Raw genomic sequence first — 15067 nt, 5'->3', positions numbered from 1 at the left:
TCCGCGTGCCATCGGACCATTTCAATATAAGCCCAAATGGAAGCTGAGCAATCTGATTGTCGTAAGGGATCCCAACCCAACTGCAATATGATCGAGAGAATCGTCTCACGTGCTTATGCAAGAAGCCCCAAAAACGACGGAGTTGGGGATTTGTTGGTCGAGGCGTCGATGGTATTTGTCCGTTTGCGATTGGCCGAGTGTCGTCAGGCCATGTAAATCCAGGTAGCAAGAGGCGTGGTATTAACCAAGATGTCATATTTTGGAGAATGTCTTGGGAAAATGGCCGATTTTAATTTTCCAAATCAGATAAGCAGCCGAGAAACTTGTCCTTCATTTCACGCATATGCTTCGAGAGGGGGAAAAAGAGAATGAGAATCAGCGCGACGCGATTCGCTCTAGATGAGTCTGATTTAAAATGAGACCCGTAGTCGCATCCCTCACGTGAGTCCCCTGCTTTGTTTTGTCGTATTTCTACCGCTTTCCAGCGGTCACTATCAAATTATGATGTGCTGGGCCCCAATTTTAGAAGTTGCTGTTAATGGCAACATATTGGACATATCTCCTAGACCCTCAAATTATGGATATTCTCGGACATACCATGTTTTGTACTGGTCTTTTCGCCCAAGAGGTGCAGATTAAGCAATAAGCCCACTTTTCTAGGCCCAAAAATCCAACGTCATATTCCATGCCCCGCGGCTAACGAGGCGCCAGACATTGTGCTGTGTGTATGTTCCCGCCACGACCACGTGACCAGGCTTGAAGCCCCAGCGGACAGACGCTAACCAAGATCGGTACAGAAATGTGGATCAGGTGCCCTGGGCCTCGGTAAAGTCAGGCTAACGACAAGCTGATTGTCTTCGAAAGGTGCTTGCGTTATCCCCGCCAATATAACACTTGTTTAACTCACCATGAAGGTCGAGGGTAGAACTTTTGTCATTTCTGGAGGGTATGTGCTAGCCTACCCAACGTGAACTGCAAGGGCTGACGGATGCATCACTTTGCAGAGCTTCCGGCCTTGGCCGAGCATGTGCACAGGACATATGTCGCCGTGGTGGCTATGTCGCCATTCTGGACATGAATGCAGAACTTGCTGAGGAGCTCGTGAAAGAGATCGGAGAAGAGAAGTCCAAGTTCTTTGAAACCGATGTCCTAGAGACGGAAAGCATTGCCGCTGCTGTCAAAGGGGCTCTAGCCTGGTCCAAAGAAACCGGAAAGGAGATTGGAGGCGTAATTGCAGGCGCAGGTGTTTCTTCTCCAGCAAAGGTGTGTTTCTGTACACCCCCAACCGATTGAATCCAGAACTGCAGATTGATCCGATGTCTAGATTCTTGACCGCGACGGAAACCCCTTTAGCCTTGACGATTTCGAATTTGTTATGAACGTGAACGTCCGAGGGACTATCGACCTCGTTCGTCAATGTCTCCCTCACATGGCCAAAACCACACCAGTAGGGGAGGACGGTGAACGTGGAATCGTCATCATGGTAGCGTCGTCAGCTGCATTTGACGGCCAACCTGGCCAGGGTAATTCTCCTCTCTCGAGTGTCCTCGAAAATATTGACAATGTGCTTTAGTTGCGTACAGTGCTTCCAAGGGTGCCATCGCATCTCTCACCCTGCCCCTGACAAGAGATCTTGCTCGATACGGGATCCGAGTTGTCACAGTTGCACCTAGTCTTTTTGAGTCAAGGATGACCTCGGTGATGTCGGACAAGGTTCGCGCAAGCTTGACTAGAGTCATGGAATTTCCATGTAGGATTATCCCATCCCGTCGACAGAGTAATGGTTACTGATTATGAATAGTGAGACCCGGACAGCCCCATGAGTTCGCCCAGTTGGTCATACAGAGCATAGAGAATATCATGCTTAATGGTGTCGTGCTCCGGCTGGATGGAGGCATGAGAATGCCAAGCAAAATGTGAAGCCATGGAAAAGACTTATGTGAATCTCCAATGGAAAAAGGGAGCCAATATGTGCTGGATTTTACAGTTACGTCCATGTCGGCAATTTTCGAGTAGACCTCGTGAGATTCTTTGATAGTTGGTCCAATTTGTTTTCTTGCTTGTTGCGTCGCCCTTTCCCGGGATCTTGCATGAAAAGAACGGCGTTTTAGGACCAAACGCTCCTGCCGCACCGTATAAAAAGCGGCAGGGATAGACTGAGCTGAGCTTCGATCACACATTCATTGGCTGATGGACACCGCCACTCTAACTAAATGAGGCTAGCGCATGTAAGCAAAGCTCCCCCCCACCCTCCGACGGCCTTAATGGGTATGAGACAAAAGGCAAATTCCGAATAAAACGGAGTGGGAGCCACGAATATAATTGAATATCCTCGATCGTTCTTAACCACATCCAATCTTTGCTGATTATTGTGTCCCATCCTCCCTCAGCAACTTGGACATGTACATTTTGACGAAATGCGTCTCATATTAACAGGAGCAACAGGCCTCATTGGGTCGGCCGGTCTATCGCATATTCTCTCGTTACCTGCTAAACAAGTCTCACACCTGTTCATTCTTAGCAGAGGCCCTGTTCCGATGGCAGAAAATCGACCCAATGTTACCGTCATAATACACCAGGACTTCACTCAATACCCTGCCGACTTGCTAGAGAAGCTTAAAGGTACCGATGGTTGTATTTGGGCCCAGGGCATATCTCAAACACAGGTATCGAAAGAGTAAGTTTGCTTGTTTCTGGCCTTTTATTCATCAACAGCAAGCATGGAACATTTCTGACGTATGAACAGAGAATATGTGAAAATCACCCTTGACTATCCCTTGGCCGCCGCAAAGGCCTTCGCGGGGCTATCTGATTCCTTCAATTTTGTTTACGTATCTGGAGAAGGGGTAACGATTCTCGAGTCCTAAACTTGATATGGGCTACCGATAGCTAATTTCAAATTCAGGCGACCCAGAAACCAGGGAGGTTCACGCCTTTCTTCGGCCGCATCAAAGGCCAATGCGAATCCGCTCTGATCGACTTATCCCACAAGTACCCCGGTCTCAGGCCATACTCTGTTAGGCCCACCTTAATTGACCATCATCTTGATACAAGAGTGGAGGAACATGTGCTGCAACGACCGGATCAGCAGACTTTTGGAAAAAAGCTGGTCCGTAATGTTCTCTTGCCTGTTGCCCGCACCTTGTCCAAGGAGACATCGCCTACTAAGGAATTGGGGAAGTTTTTAAGCAATCTGGCGAGTGGTGATGGGAAGCCACTGAGCGGAGAAGGAGTCTCTGGCGATGGATGGATCGTTTCCAATGCCGCTTTCCGACGAATGAGTGGGATTTAACAAGAATGCAGGGTCATGAGTCTGTGCAAGCATCGGTCTGTATACAGATCAGGCTGTCAGGGCAACAACCCTCCCCGGCGAGACACGGCTACGATGGAAATCTTGTTATCGCATTTGAAAATGAAACCCCAGGGTAGGCAGGAATTGTATTCCACTATTCATCTCAGCAAGCCAACAGTGTCCCAGCTCCTGGCTCATGCACTACCATTTAGCCTGGCATTCGAGTCAAGATTTGGCACTGCAATTTGTGGAGCCGCAGTCAAAAATTCCTAACTGGTGGGGCTGATATTAGAGAATTTGAACCAATTTGTGAGAACTGGAAGGCATACTCGACTACAAGAGCACGATATACTCGTAAGACGGCTCGGGCATCTAGCGGCCAGCGAGATGACGTCACGCGACAGAGAGTCGACCGTACATCGACCGTAATATTTCCTAAGCTACCTACCACCTCAATGAAACGGATCATGACAATCAAAAGCTACGACAAAGTTCTTGACTTTTGGTTCGGTCCTAAATCATCCGCCGACTATCTGAAACCAAAGTCCTTCTGGTACGGCAGTCCTACAGACGACGCCTACGTGCGGACGCACCTAGGCGACTGCTACGAAGCAGCGAGAAACGGCACTCTAGATGAATGGAAAGACACCGGAAGTGGTGAAGGGGCTCTGGCTCTGATTCTTCTTCTCGACCAAATACCCCGCAACATCTTTCGAGACACCCCGCAAGCATATGCGACAGACACCAAAGCAATTGGGGTTGCGCGACACGCAGTAGACAAGGGCTGGGATAAGAAAATGCCCGATACCCAGAAACGATATTTGTACTCGCCGTTCAATCACTCTGAGAATTTGGAGGATCAGGAGACGTCTGTCAAGTTGTTCACAGAGCTAGGGGATTCTTATCATTTGCACTGGGCAAAGGATTTCCATGGGCAGATTAAGCGGGATGGACGATTTAAGCACAGAGATAAAATTCTAGGGAGGTAGACGGAGGCGTTTCTATTCATGTGCCTGAGAAAGAGTATTTGAACTGGATATATTTGGACCTTTCTTGTTCTGAGCTTCAACTACAAGTCCGACAGTTCCTCCACCGTTTACACCTTTACCTTCCATTTCCAATTCCAATCCAAAACTGCCCAACGAGACAGGGTAATGCTCACCAACCCAATGAATAGCACCGCAGAGTAAAATCCCACAAGAGCTTTAGGCGTGGTCGATTGAATCAACTCTCCTCCAATTGGGACAGTCAACAAAACCCCAAACGCTGCCACGCAGTAAATAGTACCGTAGAAACGACCGTATTCTTCCGTACGACAGAGCTGGCCTGCACAAACCGGAGCAAGAGAAACCCACCCACCAGACCCAAACCCATAGATAGCCACAACAGCATAAAGGGTGGCTTCGTTGTGCGCTCCAAAGGGCAACCAGACGCCCGCCATGACCACCAAGGTAATCACCACCAATGACAGGAGAATGTTAAAGCGGCCAATCTGGTCCGCTGCAAAACCTGGAATAATCCTTCCGACAAGGCTCATGCTGTTCAGAACCGTGAGCGAGTAGAATTGGACGTCAAGTGACAGACCGGTGTAGCGGACATAGGTGGGCAGCAGCGCAGCGCATCCAAAAATGATAAATTCAAAGGCAAATACAGCGACAGCGAGAAAGCAGAGTCGCGGCGACTTGAATGCCCGGAAGTCAATAAGTGCTCGACTTTGCGTACTGATTGGCAGCCGTCCCTTTACGAGCATTATCCCGGTGGCGTAACAGGCCAAGGCCATAAAGGCAATAATCCGGATTGACCATGTCCAGCCGTACTTCTGGAGAAGTGTTCGCAGGACCAGTGGGATGATGGCCCCGCCAGCTGAGGAGCCTGCCATACAGATTCCGGATGCAAGCGCACGGCGTCGGTAGAACCAGTGACTGAGGGCGGCGATGGCGACAGTAGTCACAACCGCAGAAGAAATACCACCAAGGATACTGAGGCAAAGCATAAAATGCCAGTACTTGGAGCATTGCGCAAGAAGCATGTAGGACGAAAAACTGGCGAGCGATCCACAGATCAATAGGCCGCGTGGTCCATATCGATCAAACAGTGGCCCGACTTGAACCCCAAGGAAGAGAGTCAAGAAGACCAAGACCGCAGTGATCATGCCCACATCACGAACGCTGTAGTCAGCGAGCTGGTGAGTGCTGATATAATCTTGGACTACTCCAACTGCCGTCTGGAATCCAAAAGAAGGGAAGAGGATCAGGAATGACCCCAATAGACAGGTCCAGGCATCCCGGCCGCCCTCAGGGAAGGCCAGACTCACGCCTCCATCCGGAAGATCTTCGACAGGTACGGTGTCGAGCTCGCGTGCCAATTCCGTTAGTTCATGGTTGATCGGGCGGGCGGCTTGGTGCATTATGCAATTAAAGATAATGCTTCTAGGTTGTCTGGTACAATATGGACTGAAAATAAATGCCGGTGTGAAGAGAATATGGAAAATCGAAGTGCGGAGGGGGTGCGTCTCGCGTGTCGCGGGAAGGGCGTGGGGCCCCACAATCATCTGTGAGGCTACAGATGCGAACGGCCTATATCGTATAGAGAGTATCTGCTATAAGAGAATGTCAGAAGGACGATGTATACATATCCCGAAAGGCCCAGCAGAAAGCAATATATTTGGGAGTAACAAGACTTCTGAAGGTCGTTTCCGCAATGACATTATCAACCAGCTGGTCGATGGGAATTAAATATAACGCTATCTAAGATAGTCTAACAGGTCCGATGTATTATATACCATGCGCCGCTTTCCAGCTATTCGAAATTTTACTCCAATATTGTTCAGGGTGCAGCCTCATGTGTCCGACATGCGGCGAGCCCTCGAACATCTCCAGATCGACCGAGTAGCCCCCGGCCTTGACCCTCGCAACATTCTGCTCCAGATCCTCCCAGCCAATGATCTCGTCTTCCTTGGAGTAAAGGTAGAGCCTCGTACAATCGGTTGTCGCGATTGAGTGATCCATCATTACCCTCGTGGCCCAAACACCCGACGGCTCGGAGCCGCGCAGTTGTTCCCATCCCCAATTCGCCCAGAGGAAGGAATACCACAGGCCCTGGGTGACACAAAAGGGCCAGGGGAAGTATTTCGACGTTCCAACTGCCATTGCTCGCGACCAGCGACCAACTTGGGATGCAAAGTCCAAACTGCCCGGCGTGGAGTCGCAGACGAGTAGCTTGTGAGGAAACTTCTTGTCGGCGCCGTGTCGCTGCTGATATGCGGCGACAGAGGCAGCCATGAAGATCCCGCCAGTATTTGACATGGCATGCAAGAGGACGCGCTCCTGCTCGGTGCCGTCGCCCGCTGGAGTTGGGAACACCAAGTCAATGACCGGCATCATGGCTTCAATCCTAGATTCGAGGGGTTGGTTCGACGCCTGGAATGTCCCCGATATGACAACGATGATCCTGGCGCATGGATAGAGCTCATGGTAGCCATCGGCATATTTGGAGACGTGTTTCGGCATGCCGTCGCCCCATCCAAAAATGATGATGGTCGTTGGCTCGTCTGCCGGGGCACGCCGGGCCTTCTCCTGCCCATTGCGAAGATATACCCGGTCAGTTATCGGGCTGAAGCCGGGAAATGGCAGTGGCTGCGGAGCCATTGTGGTAGGTGTGAATTGTGGAGTGATCGCGACTGGCAGGGAGGTGGACGGATTCCCTCAACATCAGTTTTAGTAGCACAAGACGCGATATGTACGCGTTGCTCTCTTCTCTGTGCTATCTAGAGGAAGACAAGCGATAGACAGATCAATTTCGTGGCAGAGCGCAAGGCGACTATCCTCATGAGCAGATTCTACAGCATTGGGTGCAGGTTCGTTGGGGAGCGGCCGCAAGTGGGGTCGTTGGGAGGAACGAAGGCGCATCAGCGAATGATATGGCTGCTGGTCTGATGAACCTCGGCATCTCCATTATGTCGTTTACTCATCCAACTCATTAGGTTAAATATGGTGTTCAGCAGGAGAAGCTTAACGACTATGGGTTCCTGAGCTAGTCACTAGCGTTCTGCAAAACAACGGGAGACCCCTGAAGAAACGAAGAACACCTGAACCACGACGCACCTAGAGATTCCGACTGGATAATAGGCCGACCGCTTCTGCTAGGTTTGCCTCGAATGAATGCCTATCAGACTAATTCCGATAATACCTAGTAAAAAACCTTCGATTCAAATGACTTGGTGAATTCGACAAAACAAAATATTAGCTATGGTGAGTAGTGGGAAGGGGCTTAGTGGCCTAATTCTCGGGGCTGCTAATGATGCGCTAAGAAATTCTCCGATGCGATCAATCAAGGTTTGGGCTAGCAAGTAATATAAAACTCCTGCTACATTGGGTAATTCGATCTCACGGTTGATCGCGCCCTGAGTCGTTTCATACGGTTCACTCTTGTAGATAAAATCTCTGCTTGCCTGACGTCATGTCCGCAGGTAATCGATGCGAATCGGCGCCAACCCTGATCGATCATCGTGAAACCGTTAAGTGTCAAACTTAGTCTGTTCTCACTAGTAACCCACCCGGAGAGAGCGGTAGGTATCTTCTGGACGGATCTTTTTTTCTAGCGGAATTGGACTATCTCACGAACAGGCACTAAACGCGCATATACAGGTGTGATCTCAATAATCAATGCAAGACCTCTAGTGCCATTCTCGAATGTTTCAGCTGCGGGGATGCCTTAGCCCGGGAACTATGTTTGGTCGCTGTCTGGTCACCCCACGTCATCGTGAGCCACGAGCTGTGGCACAGCACCGATAACTTGTCCCGGCATACCCCAAAATAAAACATCCTGCCTGCCCGCAAGCAAGTTGTATGGTAGAGCCAGGTCGAATCTCTCCAATGATATCGGCTGCCGCTCGGGATGACCTGTGTGGCTGCGCTCTCCACTTTAATAGATTAAAAATGATGAATCGGGCGATCGGCCATGATCTCATCCCCGGCCAACTATCCGGAAGCACGATAACTCGTCTTGCTCCACCGGCTAGCGACACGGGTTAGGGTGATCCTGGTCGATTTGCGATCGTTGCGGTGCCCTGTGCTCTTCTCGGTGGATATCGCGGTGGCACGCATAGTATCAGCTGTGGCTGAGGAGATATCGTCATAGTTAATCTAATCTTCCTCTTGTGCTTCTCGTGTATCGGGAGTGCCTGAAGAGGGGAAAGGGGGGGAAATCCCAGGTTACAGTTTCGTATTGCCTGGTTGGCCGACTGGCTCAACAGGTTGGCTCGATCGCGGTTCGATCCTGATGTAATGATGACCCCGTGTTCCCTCGACCACGAACAATTAATTTGGGACAGGCCAGGGCAGCTACAGGGCAGGCCAGCGACAGGACCGTGACAGCCCTGCGAGACCCATCGGGGGCAAAATCAGGGCAGGGGCCTCGCGTTGCAGACGCTGATTAGTCGAGCCGTGTTTGATATTGATGGAGTCGCAGGGGTTCCATGGATCGCAACATCCGGATAACCTGTCATGTTGCAGTGACTTGGCACCCGCACCACCGAACGAGTGAGGAGAAGTCTTGCGTTCTTGTAGTTATTGTGTTTCTTGTTGATATCTGGGGTGTACGAGTAAGATATCACCACCACTCCAGATCCTACAAACTGCGCTTTTAGTTCAATCAGATAGTACATCTAGAGACTTGCCCATTGCGTATAGTACAGATAGAAATTGGACTACTATACCGTGCTCCACTTCCCATCCGAGGAGTCCACACGCTAGCTGGCCGTAGCCACACCGTTAACCCTCGTCCACGCTCATTCGCGAAGACATGTGGCGTTTCCCCAGCTCATCTCTGGCTAGGCGCATCGGTTAATCACATCCTGACCCGCAATGATGATACCAATGATGCGACTCGCCCGGTCGGTGTGGCGGGGTGGCGCAACGTCCCCCAGTCCTGGCACGGTGCAGCATGCAGAGAAGCACAATCTGGATTGTCCCACGCCCCGTCGTGAGAGCAGGCGGAGATGATATCAGTATCGTATGACGTAGCGGTGAGGCTTGCCCTCTTGTGTAGCTATATAGCATCGCCCTTCCCGGGATGGTTGGGTTGCTATATCAAGTTCAGACTTTTCTTTTTTTGTCTTTCTTATTTCTCTACTCCAATACCTTTTACACTCCTCTTATCTCGGATACTGTAATAATTCCTCTACATCTCACCACGATTCTATCTACACGATTCTATCTACCCATCATCTAAACACCTCACGCACTCTCACGAACTCTACGTTTTACGCTTTACCATCAACTCTCTCTCTCTCTCTCTCACGAGCTCATCACGACTATCCCATACATACTCAACCCACGCCAAAACAGTTGAAGCAAGATGGCGTCTCCCTCAGTGAACAACACAGCACCCCCCAAGCTCGGCCAGAAGACCGGTAACTCGGTCGCCAAGTCACGCAAGGACTCTGCCTCCAGCGCCGCCTCGAGCAAAGCCGACACAACCCCCAAGTCCGTCAAGAAGACTCCGCTGCGCAAGAAGGAGCCCGCACCCATCCCCGACGGCGAAGAGGCATCGGTGCCCGAGACCCCATCGCCCAAGTCGAAGAAGAAGCTTGATCGCTCGGAGCAGCGTCTTCCTAGCTCTCAAGCTGACGACACCGCGTCTCAGGCGTCCAGCTCGACGACTCGTGCTGCGTCGGGGCTGACCAGCAAGGCAAAAGATACCGCCAACGATACCGCCGGCAAGGCCAAAGATACCGCCAAAGATACCGCCGGCAAGGCCAACGATGTCGCCGGCAAGGCACAGGATGAAGCCGGCAATGCAAAGGATACCGTCCAGGATGGTGCCGAAGCTGCCACCGACAACCTGCCTCTGGACCTGTCCGCGCTCAAGGGTCTCGAGGTCGGAGATGGTGGCCAAATCCTAGGCCAGGACGGTAACCCCCTGGGTGAAGTGGTCGAAGGTGATCCCGAGGACCTGGTTGGCCAGACCGTTGGCGATGATGGCGAGATCTTGGACGAGGAGGGCGACCTCATTGGCCGTGTGGACCTCCTCAACGACGCTGTCGACCAGGCCAAGAATGCTCCCGAGGACGCCCAATCGAAGCTCGGCGATGCCAAGGACCTGGTTACGGACCTCGCTCAGCTGGAGGGCCTGCCTATCTCCGAGGGCGGCGTGATCAAGAACGCCGCCGGCAATGTCGTCGGTCAGATTGTCGAGGGCAATCCAGAGGATCTGATCGGATACACTCTCAACGACGAAGGCGAGATTGTCGACGACGATGGCGATGCTATTGGCCGCGCGGATCTGGTCCCGGTCGAAGAGCAGCAGAAGGCCATTGAAGAAGCTGCCAATGATGCCACGGAGGAGGCTGACGATGCCAAGGGCGACGCTGAAGATCAGTTTGAAGATGCGCAGGATGGCATCCCTGACGCTGATGACGCCAAGGACACCGCGGAAGACGCCGCCGAGGACGCCAAGGACACTGCCGAAGAGACCGGCGAAGACGCCAAGGCAACCGCCGAAGAGACCGCGGAAGACGCCCAGGACACCGCCGAAGAGACTGCGGAAGACGCCCAGGACACAGCCGAAGATGCCGCCGAAGAAGCCGAGCAGCGAATCCCAGGAATCGAGACCCTCGAGGGCCTGAAGTGCAACAAGCGCGGCTACATCGTCGACCAAGAATCCGGCAAGCCCGTCGGCGAGGTCACCGAAGGCGACCCCAAGAAGCTGTCCAAGATGGGCGCGACGCTGGACGACAAAGGCCAGTTCTGGGACAACCGCGGCAACGTGATCGGCAAGGCGAAGGCGCTCCCTGTTGAAGACGACAACGACGAAGAAGGACCGTTCTCAGGCCTTGAGGGTCTTGTCGTTGGCAAGGAGGGCTGGGTCGAAGACGAGAACCAGACTCGCGTCGGTAAACTTGTTGAGGGAGATGCGAAGAAGCTGATTGGCCGTGCCGTTGATGAAGACGGTGAAGTCCTCGATCGCAATGGTAATGTCCTTGGGCGGGCTGAGCGATATGAGGAGCCCGAGGAACAGGAGGAGGAGCCTATTGATCTCTCTTCCCTGAACGGCCTCTCCTGCAACAAGGCCGGTTTTGTCATCGGCTCTGAGGGATTCCCCATCGGACGTGTCGTCGAGGGTAACCCGAAGGAGCTGGTTGGCAAGAAGATCGAGGATGGCGAGATCTACGACGGCAAGAAGAAGGTTGGTCGCGTCGAGCTCATTCCCGAGGACGAGCGCGAGAGCAAGGAAGAAGGTCCGTTCGCCGGCATGGAGAGCCTCGTTGTCAACAAGGACGGATTCGTTGAAGACGAAGACGGCACTATTGTCGGCCAGCTCACCGAAGGCGACCCCAAGAAGCTGCGGGGTCGTGCTGTCGATGAAGATGGAGAAATCACCGACAAGTACGGCAACGTCAAGGGCCGTGCTGAGCCGTACGAGCAACCCGAGGAGGAAGCCCCCGAGGAGGATGACCTGTCCGCTCTCGAAGGCAAGGTCGTCAACAAGATGGGCAACGTCGTGGACCCTGCCACTGGCGCTGTCGTTGGCCGCATTGTCGAGGGTGACAAGCGACTGGCTGGCCGCAAGGTTGACGGCAAGGGCCAGGTCTGGGGTGACAATGGCAAGGTCGTCGGCCGCGCCGAGCTCATCCCCGGCGCCGAGGAGCAGAAGGCCGAGGGCCCGTTCTTTGGCTTCGACAACGCAGAGGTCGGCAAGGATGGTGTGGTCGTCGATGGCGATCGCATTATCGGACGTCTGACCGAGGGCGATGCTAAGCGCCTCATGGGTCGCAAGGTCGATGAGGACGGCGATGTCATGGACAAGAACGGCAACACCATCGGCAAGGCTGAGCGCTGGGAGCCCGAGGAGAAGCAGCGCGATGTCAACCCCATGTCCGGCCGCAAGGTCAACAAGGAGGGTGAGGTGCGCGATGCCGACGGTAACCTCATCGGCAAGCTGACCGACGGTAACCTGGCTACCTTGGTTGGAAAGGCCATTGACGACAACGGCTTTGTTGTTGACAACGACGGCAACAAGCTGGGAGAGTGCACTTTGCTCGAGAACATCCCCGAGGAAGAGCCGGAGGGCCCTACGGAGGAGGAGCAGAAGGCAGAGAACGACCGCGAGCTGGCCAAGAAGATGACTGGCATCCTCCGCCAGACCCTGGAACAGGTCAAGCCGGTTTGCAACATGATCACCGAGGTAAGTTTCTTTGGTCCCCAGAAAACACGAATCATCCACTAACATCGGCATTGCAGCACCTCGAGAAAGCCGACCGCACCCCGAAGGAAGAGCTGGATGAAGAAAAGCTCGTCGAGAACGTCAAGCCCCTTCTGGAAGAAGGCGGCCGCATCCTTGGAGAGTGCAATGGTGCCATCCGCGCTCTCGATCCCGATGGTCGCATCGCCTCCACCGCCAAGGCGCGCGCTGCCTCGAGCGAAGCTTCGCCGGAGGAGTACCAGCTGGCTGATCTGCTCAAGGAGCTGACCGAGACGGTGGTCAAGACCATCGACAACGGCCGCAAGCGCGTTGCCGACATGCCTCATGCCAAGAAGGAACTGAACCCGCTCTGGGGTCTGCTCTCCGAGCCGCTGTTCCAGATCATTGCCGCGGTGGGCTTGTTGCTCACTGGTGTTCTGAATCTGCTGGGTCGTCTGCTCGACGGCCTTGGCTTGGGCGGCCTGTTGGATGGTATTCTTGGCTCGCTTGGTTTGGACAAATTGGTTCAGGGCCTGGGACTCGGTGGTGTCACGGATGCCCTGGGACTAGGCAAGTAATAAGCGCTGTCTATTGTGTCTGTATTATTATGTTGTCGTGCATGTTTCTGCTTTCTGGTGTTCCAAGCCCTAATATGTCTTGATCTTTCCATGTTTTCCTTTGTGATGTTTGGCTTGGTGTAAGTATATTGCGATGAGATTCAAAATTTCCAGTTCTTGTTCGGAATAGCTGAACAAATTTCATTTAACACATCCTGATGCTTTCTGAGAACTATTCACAATTAATAATGACGCACGTACATGTATGCAAAAGCCCAAATTTGGTTCGCCAACAAGTTTCCCATAAAAAGACGGCAAGGACGGTAAGCGGCCGAAAAAGAAAAGATTTCGTAATTACAATGCAGCAGTGAATATTGACAAGAAGAGGAAGAAGCATCGTCAAAAGCCTGTGATGACGCCGGTAAGAAGCCCAATTGGTGTGCGATCATCAGGCGTCGCATTTAGCAACAAGCCAAGACAAAAGATTTAATGGCTCTTGATCCCATCTGAGCTGTCACTAACCTCGCCGGGTTCTGCCTCTCCAAAATGTTGATAAACTCGTTCCCGAGCGACGGCCTTGTCTTTGCGAATGGTGAGGCAGTTGATCCCTAGGAACGTAGTGATGCGGTTGATGACGAGGACTGCCCAGTGCATATAGATCACAAAGGCAAACAGACAGAACAGGCGCAGGTACCACAACTCAAGCCCAGCGCTGATCGCTGGCAACCCAATCCGCGGTAGATTGGCTAGGACAGCTCCAAAGACAACCGGAGCCTGTAGGACAGTCCAGTACGGGAACGGCTGCTTCAGCAAATGCGCCAAGATGATCATAGTGGTCATCCGCCCAAAGACAAACGAGATGGCCCAGCAGTAAAGGACCAGATGGTTCTCGCTTAAGATAGTCGAGTACGGCGAGAAGAGCCATGCAATGTTGCACAGGGTGAACAGGACCATGGGCAGCCATTCCTTCAGCAACGGGGTGAACGGCAACCCCTGCTTCTTGCGTGCGGAAGCCACATTGTACACACACCCCGGAAGGTGGGCGAAGAGAAATCCACCCAGAAGAATTGGGAGCCAAAGGTCGCGGACGGAGTTGGTGCCGAAGAGTTGGGGGATGTTGATAAAATCCGTGATTGGCTGCGACCAGATACCGGGACCCCAAATGCCAGAGGCGACCATGATGGCGATGGCGATGAGAAGACCCTCAGTTGGACCATTGAAATAGCCGAGGTAGAGAGTATGCGTGTGGAAGGTTTCCCAGGTCGAGAAATACATCGCCAGACAAGGTACCAGGGCGGTCCAGGCACCCAGTTGCGAGGCACCGAATCCCATAGCAGCCGTCTCCAACAGACTGGCAAGAGCGCAATTCAAAGAGTCAATCCCGTGGCTGTCGAACGTCAGCACGTGTCCCTTCCATCGGGGAAAGGTTGTACGAACTCGAAGAGCTCCCCGAGTCCGCTAGATGTCCCCGTTCGTCGCGCCTGTTTACCATCGACGTTGTCCAAAGTTGAGTACCTGTTGAGAGTGAGCGTAGATCTTACGGCGCGGACTGTTCTCCACTGACATCCAAACCCCAAGGGCAAAGCTAAAGTACAACCAGGCGGGACCCTGCGTCGAAATCAGCATCCTAGCACGTTTCATCCATCAGACCTACTTACCGGTCCCACAAGATCTGGCATGAAAATCCCAATGAAAAACACGTTGACCACAATGAACACGAACCCAAGAAGGGTCACCATGTTGGGAGCCATCCACATGGGCAACACTTCGACAAAGGCATTCCACTAGATGAAGGACTGGTCAACCACCGATCTTATATCTAGATGAATTGTTGCCATACGTAGTGCTTCAGAATATACCGCGAAATGAACGACTTATCCACACTCGAGTACTTGTAGGACCGCAGGGGTAGAAGGGCGTCATCCGAGAGCGAGTCTTGGGTCTCTGCAAGAAAAACGTCCTCCATAAGCCCCCGAACATAAAAGCCGGTCATTCTGCTCGCCACTCACCTTGGACCATTCGAAAGATCGCGCTC

The 15067-nt window shown here is 52.7% G+C and overlaps 6 protein-coding genes across 6 annotated transcripts; 3 read left to right on the top strand and 3 right to left on the bottom strand.

The window, feature by feature from the left end:
* Positions 1–908: 908 nt before the first annotated feature.
* On the top strand, positions 909–1573 carry PFLUO_LOCUS2078 (uncharacterized protein; the record flags this gene model as incomplete). Its single annotated transcript, XM_073779182.1, has 3 exons — positions 909–946; positions 1005–1263; positions 1325–1573. 3 exons carry the CDS (start codon positions 909–911, stop codon positions 1571–1573), a joined length of 546 nt encoding a protein of 181 aa, XP_073636162.1.
* A 2174-nt stretch (positions 1574–3747) lies between these two features.
* PFLUO_LOCUS2077 (uncharacterized protein) lies at positions 3748–4281 on the top strand (the record flags this gene model as incomplete). The annotated part of the gene is made up of 1 exon (XM_073779181.1): positions 3748–4281. The coding sequence occupies one exon, from the start codon at positions 3748–3750 to the stop codon at positions 4279–4281; it is 534 nt and encodes a 177-aa protein (XP_073636161.1).
* Positions 4282–4388: 107 nt separating this feature from the next.
* On the bottom strand, positions 4389–5699 carry PFLUO_LOCUS2076 (uncharacterized protein; the record flags this gene model as incomplete). The annotated part of the gene is made up of 1 exon (XM_073779180.1): positions 4389–5699. One exon carries the CDS (start codon positions 5697–5699, stop codon positions 4389–4391), a length of 1311 nt encoding a protein of 436 aa, XP_073636160.1.
* A 367-nt stretch (positions 5700–6066) lies between these two features.
* PFLUO_LOCUS2075 (uncharacterized protein) lies at positions 6067–6939 on the bottom strand (the record flags this gene model as incomplete). The annotated part of the gene is made up of 1 exon (XM_073779179.1): positions 6067–6939. The coding sequence occupies one exon, from the start codon at positions 6937–6939 to the stop codon at positions 6067–6069; it is 873 nt and encodes a 290-aa protein (XP_073636159.1).
* Positions 6940–9649: 2710 nt separating this feature from the next.
* Positions 9650–13053, top strand: PFLUO_LOCUS2074 (uncharacterized protein; the record flags this gene model as incomplete). Its single annotated transcript, XM_073779177.1, has 2 exons — positions 9650–12478; positions 12535–13053. 2 exons carry the CDS (start codon positions 9650–9652, stop codon positions 13051–13053), a joined length of 3348 nt encoding a protein of 1115 aa, XP_073636158.1.
* A 465-nt stretch (positions 13054–13518) lies between these two features.
* PFLUO_LOCUS2073 (uncharacterized protein) lies at positions 13519–15025 on the bottom strand (the record flags this gene model as incomplete). The annotated part of the gene is made up of 5 exons (XM_073779176.1): positions 13519–14419; positions 14470–14547; positions 14597–14640; positions 14691–14816; positions 14873–15025. 5 exons carry the CDS (start codon positions 15023–15025, stop codon positions 13519–13521), a joined length of 1302 nt encoding a protein of 433 aa, XP_073636157.1.
* Between the last annotated feature and the right edge of the window lie 42 nt (positions 15026–15067).

The sequence above is a fragment of the Penicillium psychrofluorescens genome, assembly GCF_964197705.1.
Source record: "Penicillium psychrofluorescens genome assembly, chromosome: 1".
In the NCBI taxonomy this organism is placed as follows: domain Eukaryota; kingdom Fungi; phylum Ascomycota; class Eurotiomycetes; order Eurotiales; family Aspergillaceae; genus Penicillium; species Penicillium psychrofluorescens.
The sequence above is the reverse complement of the archived record's forward strand: the minus strand, read 5'-3'. Positions and strand labels throughout refer to the sequence as shown.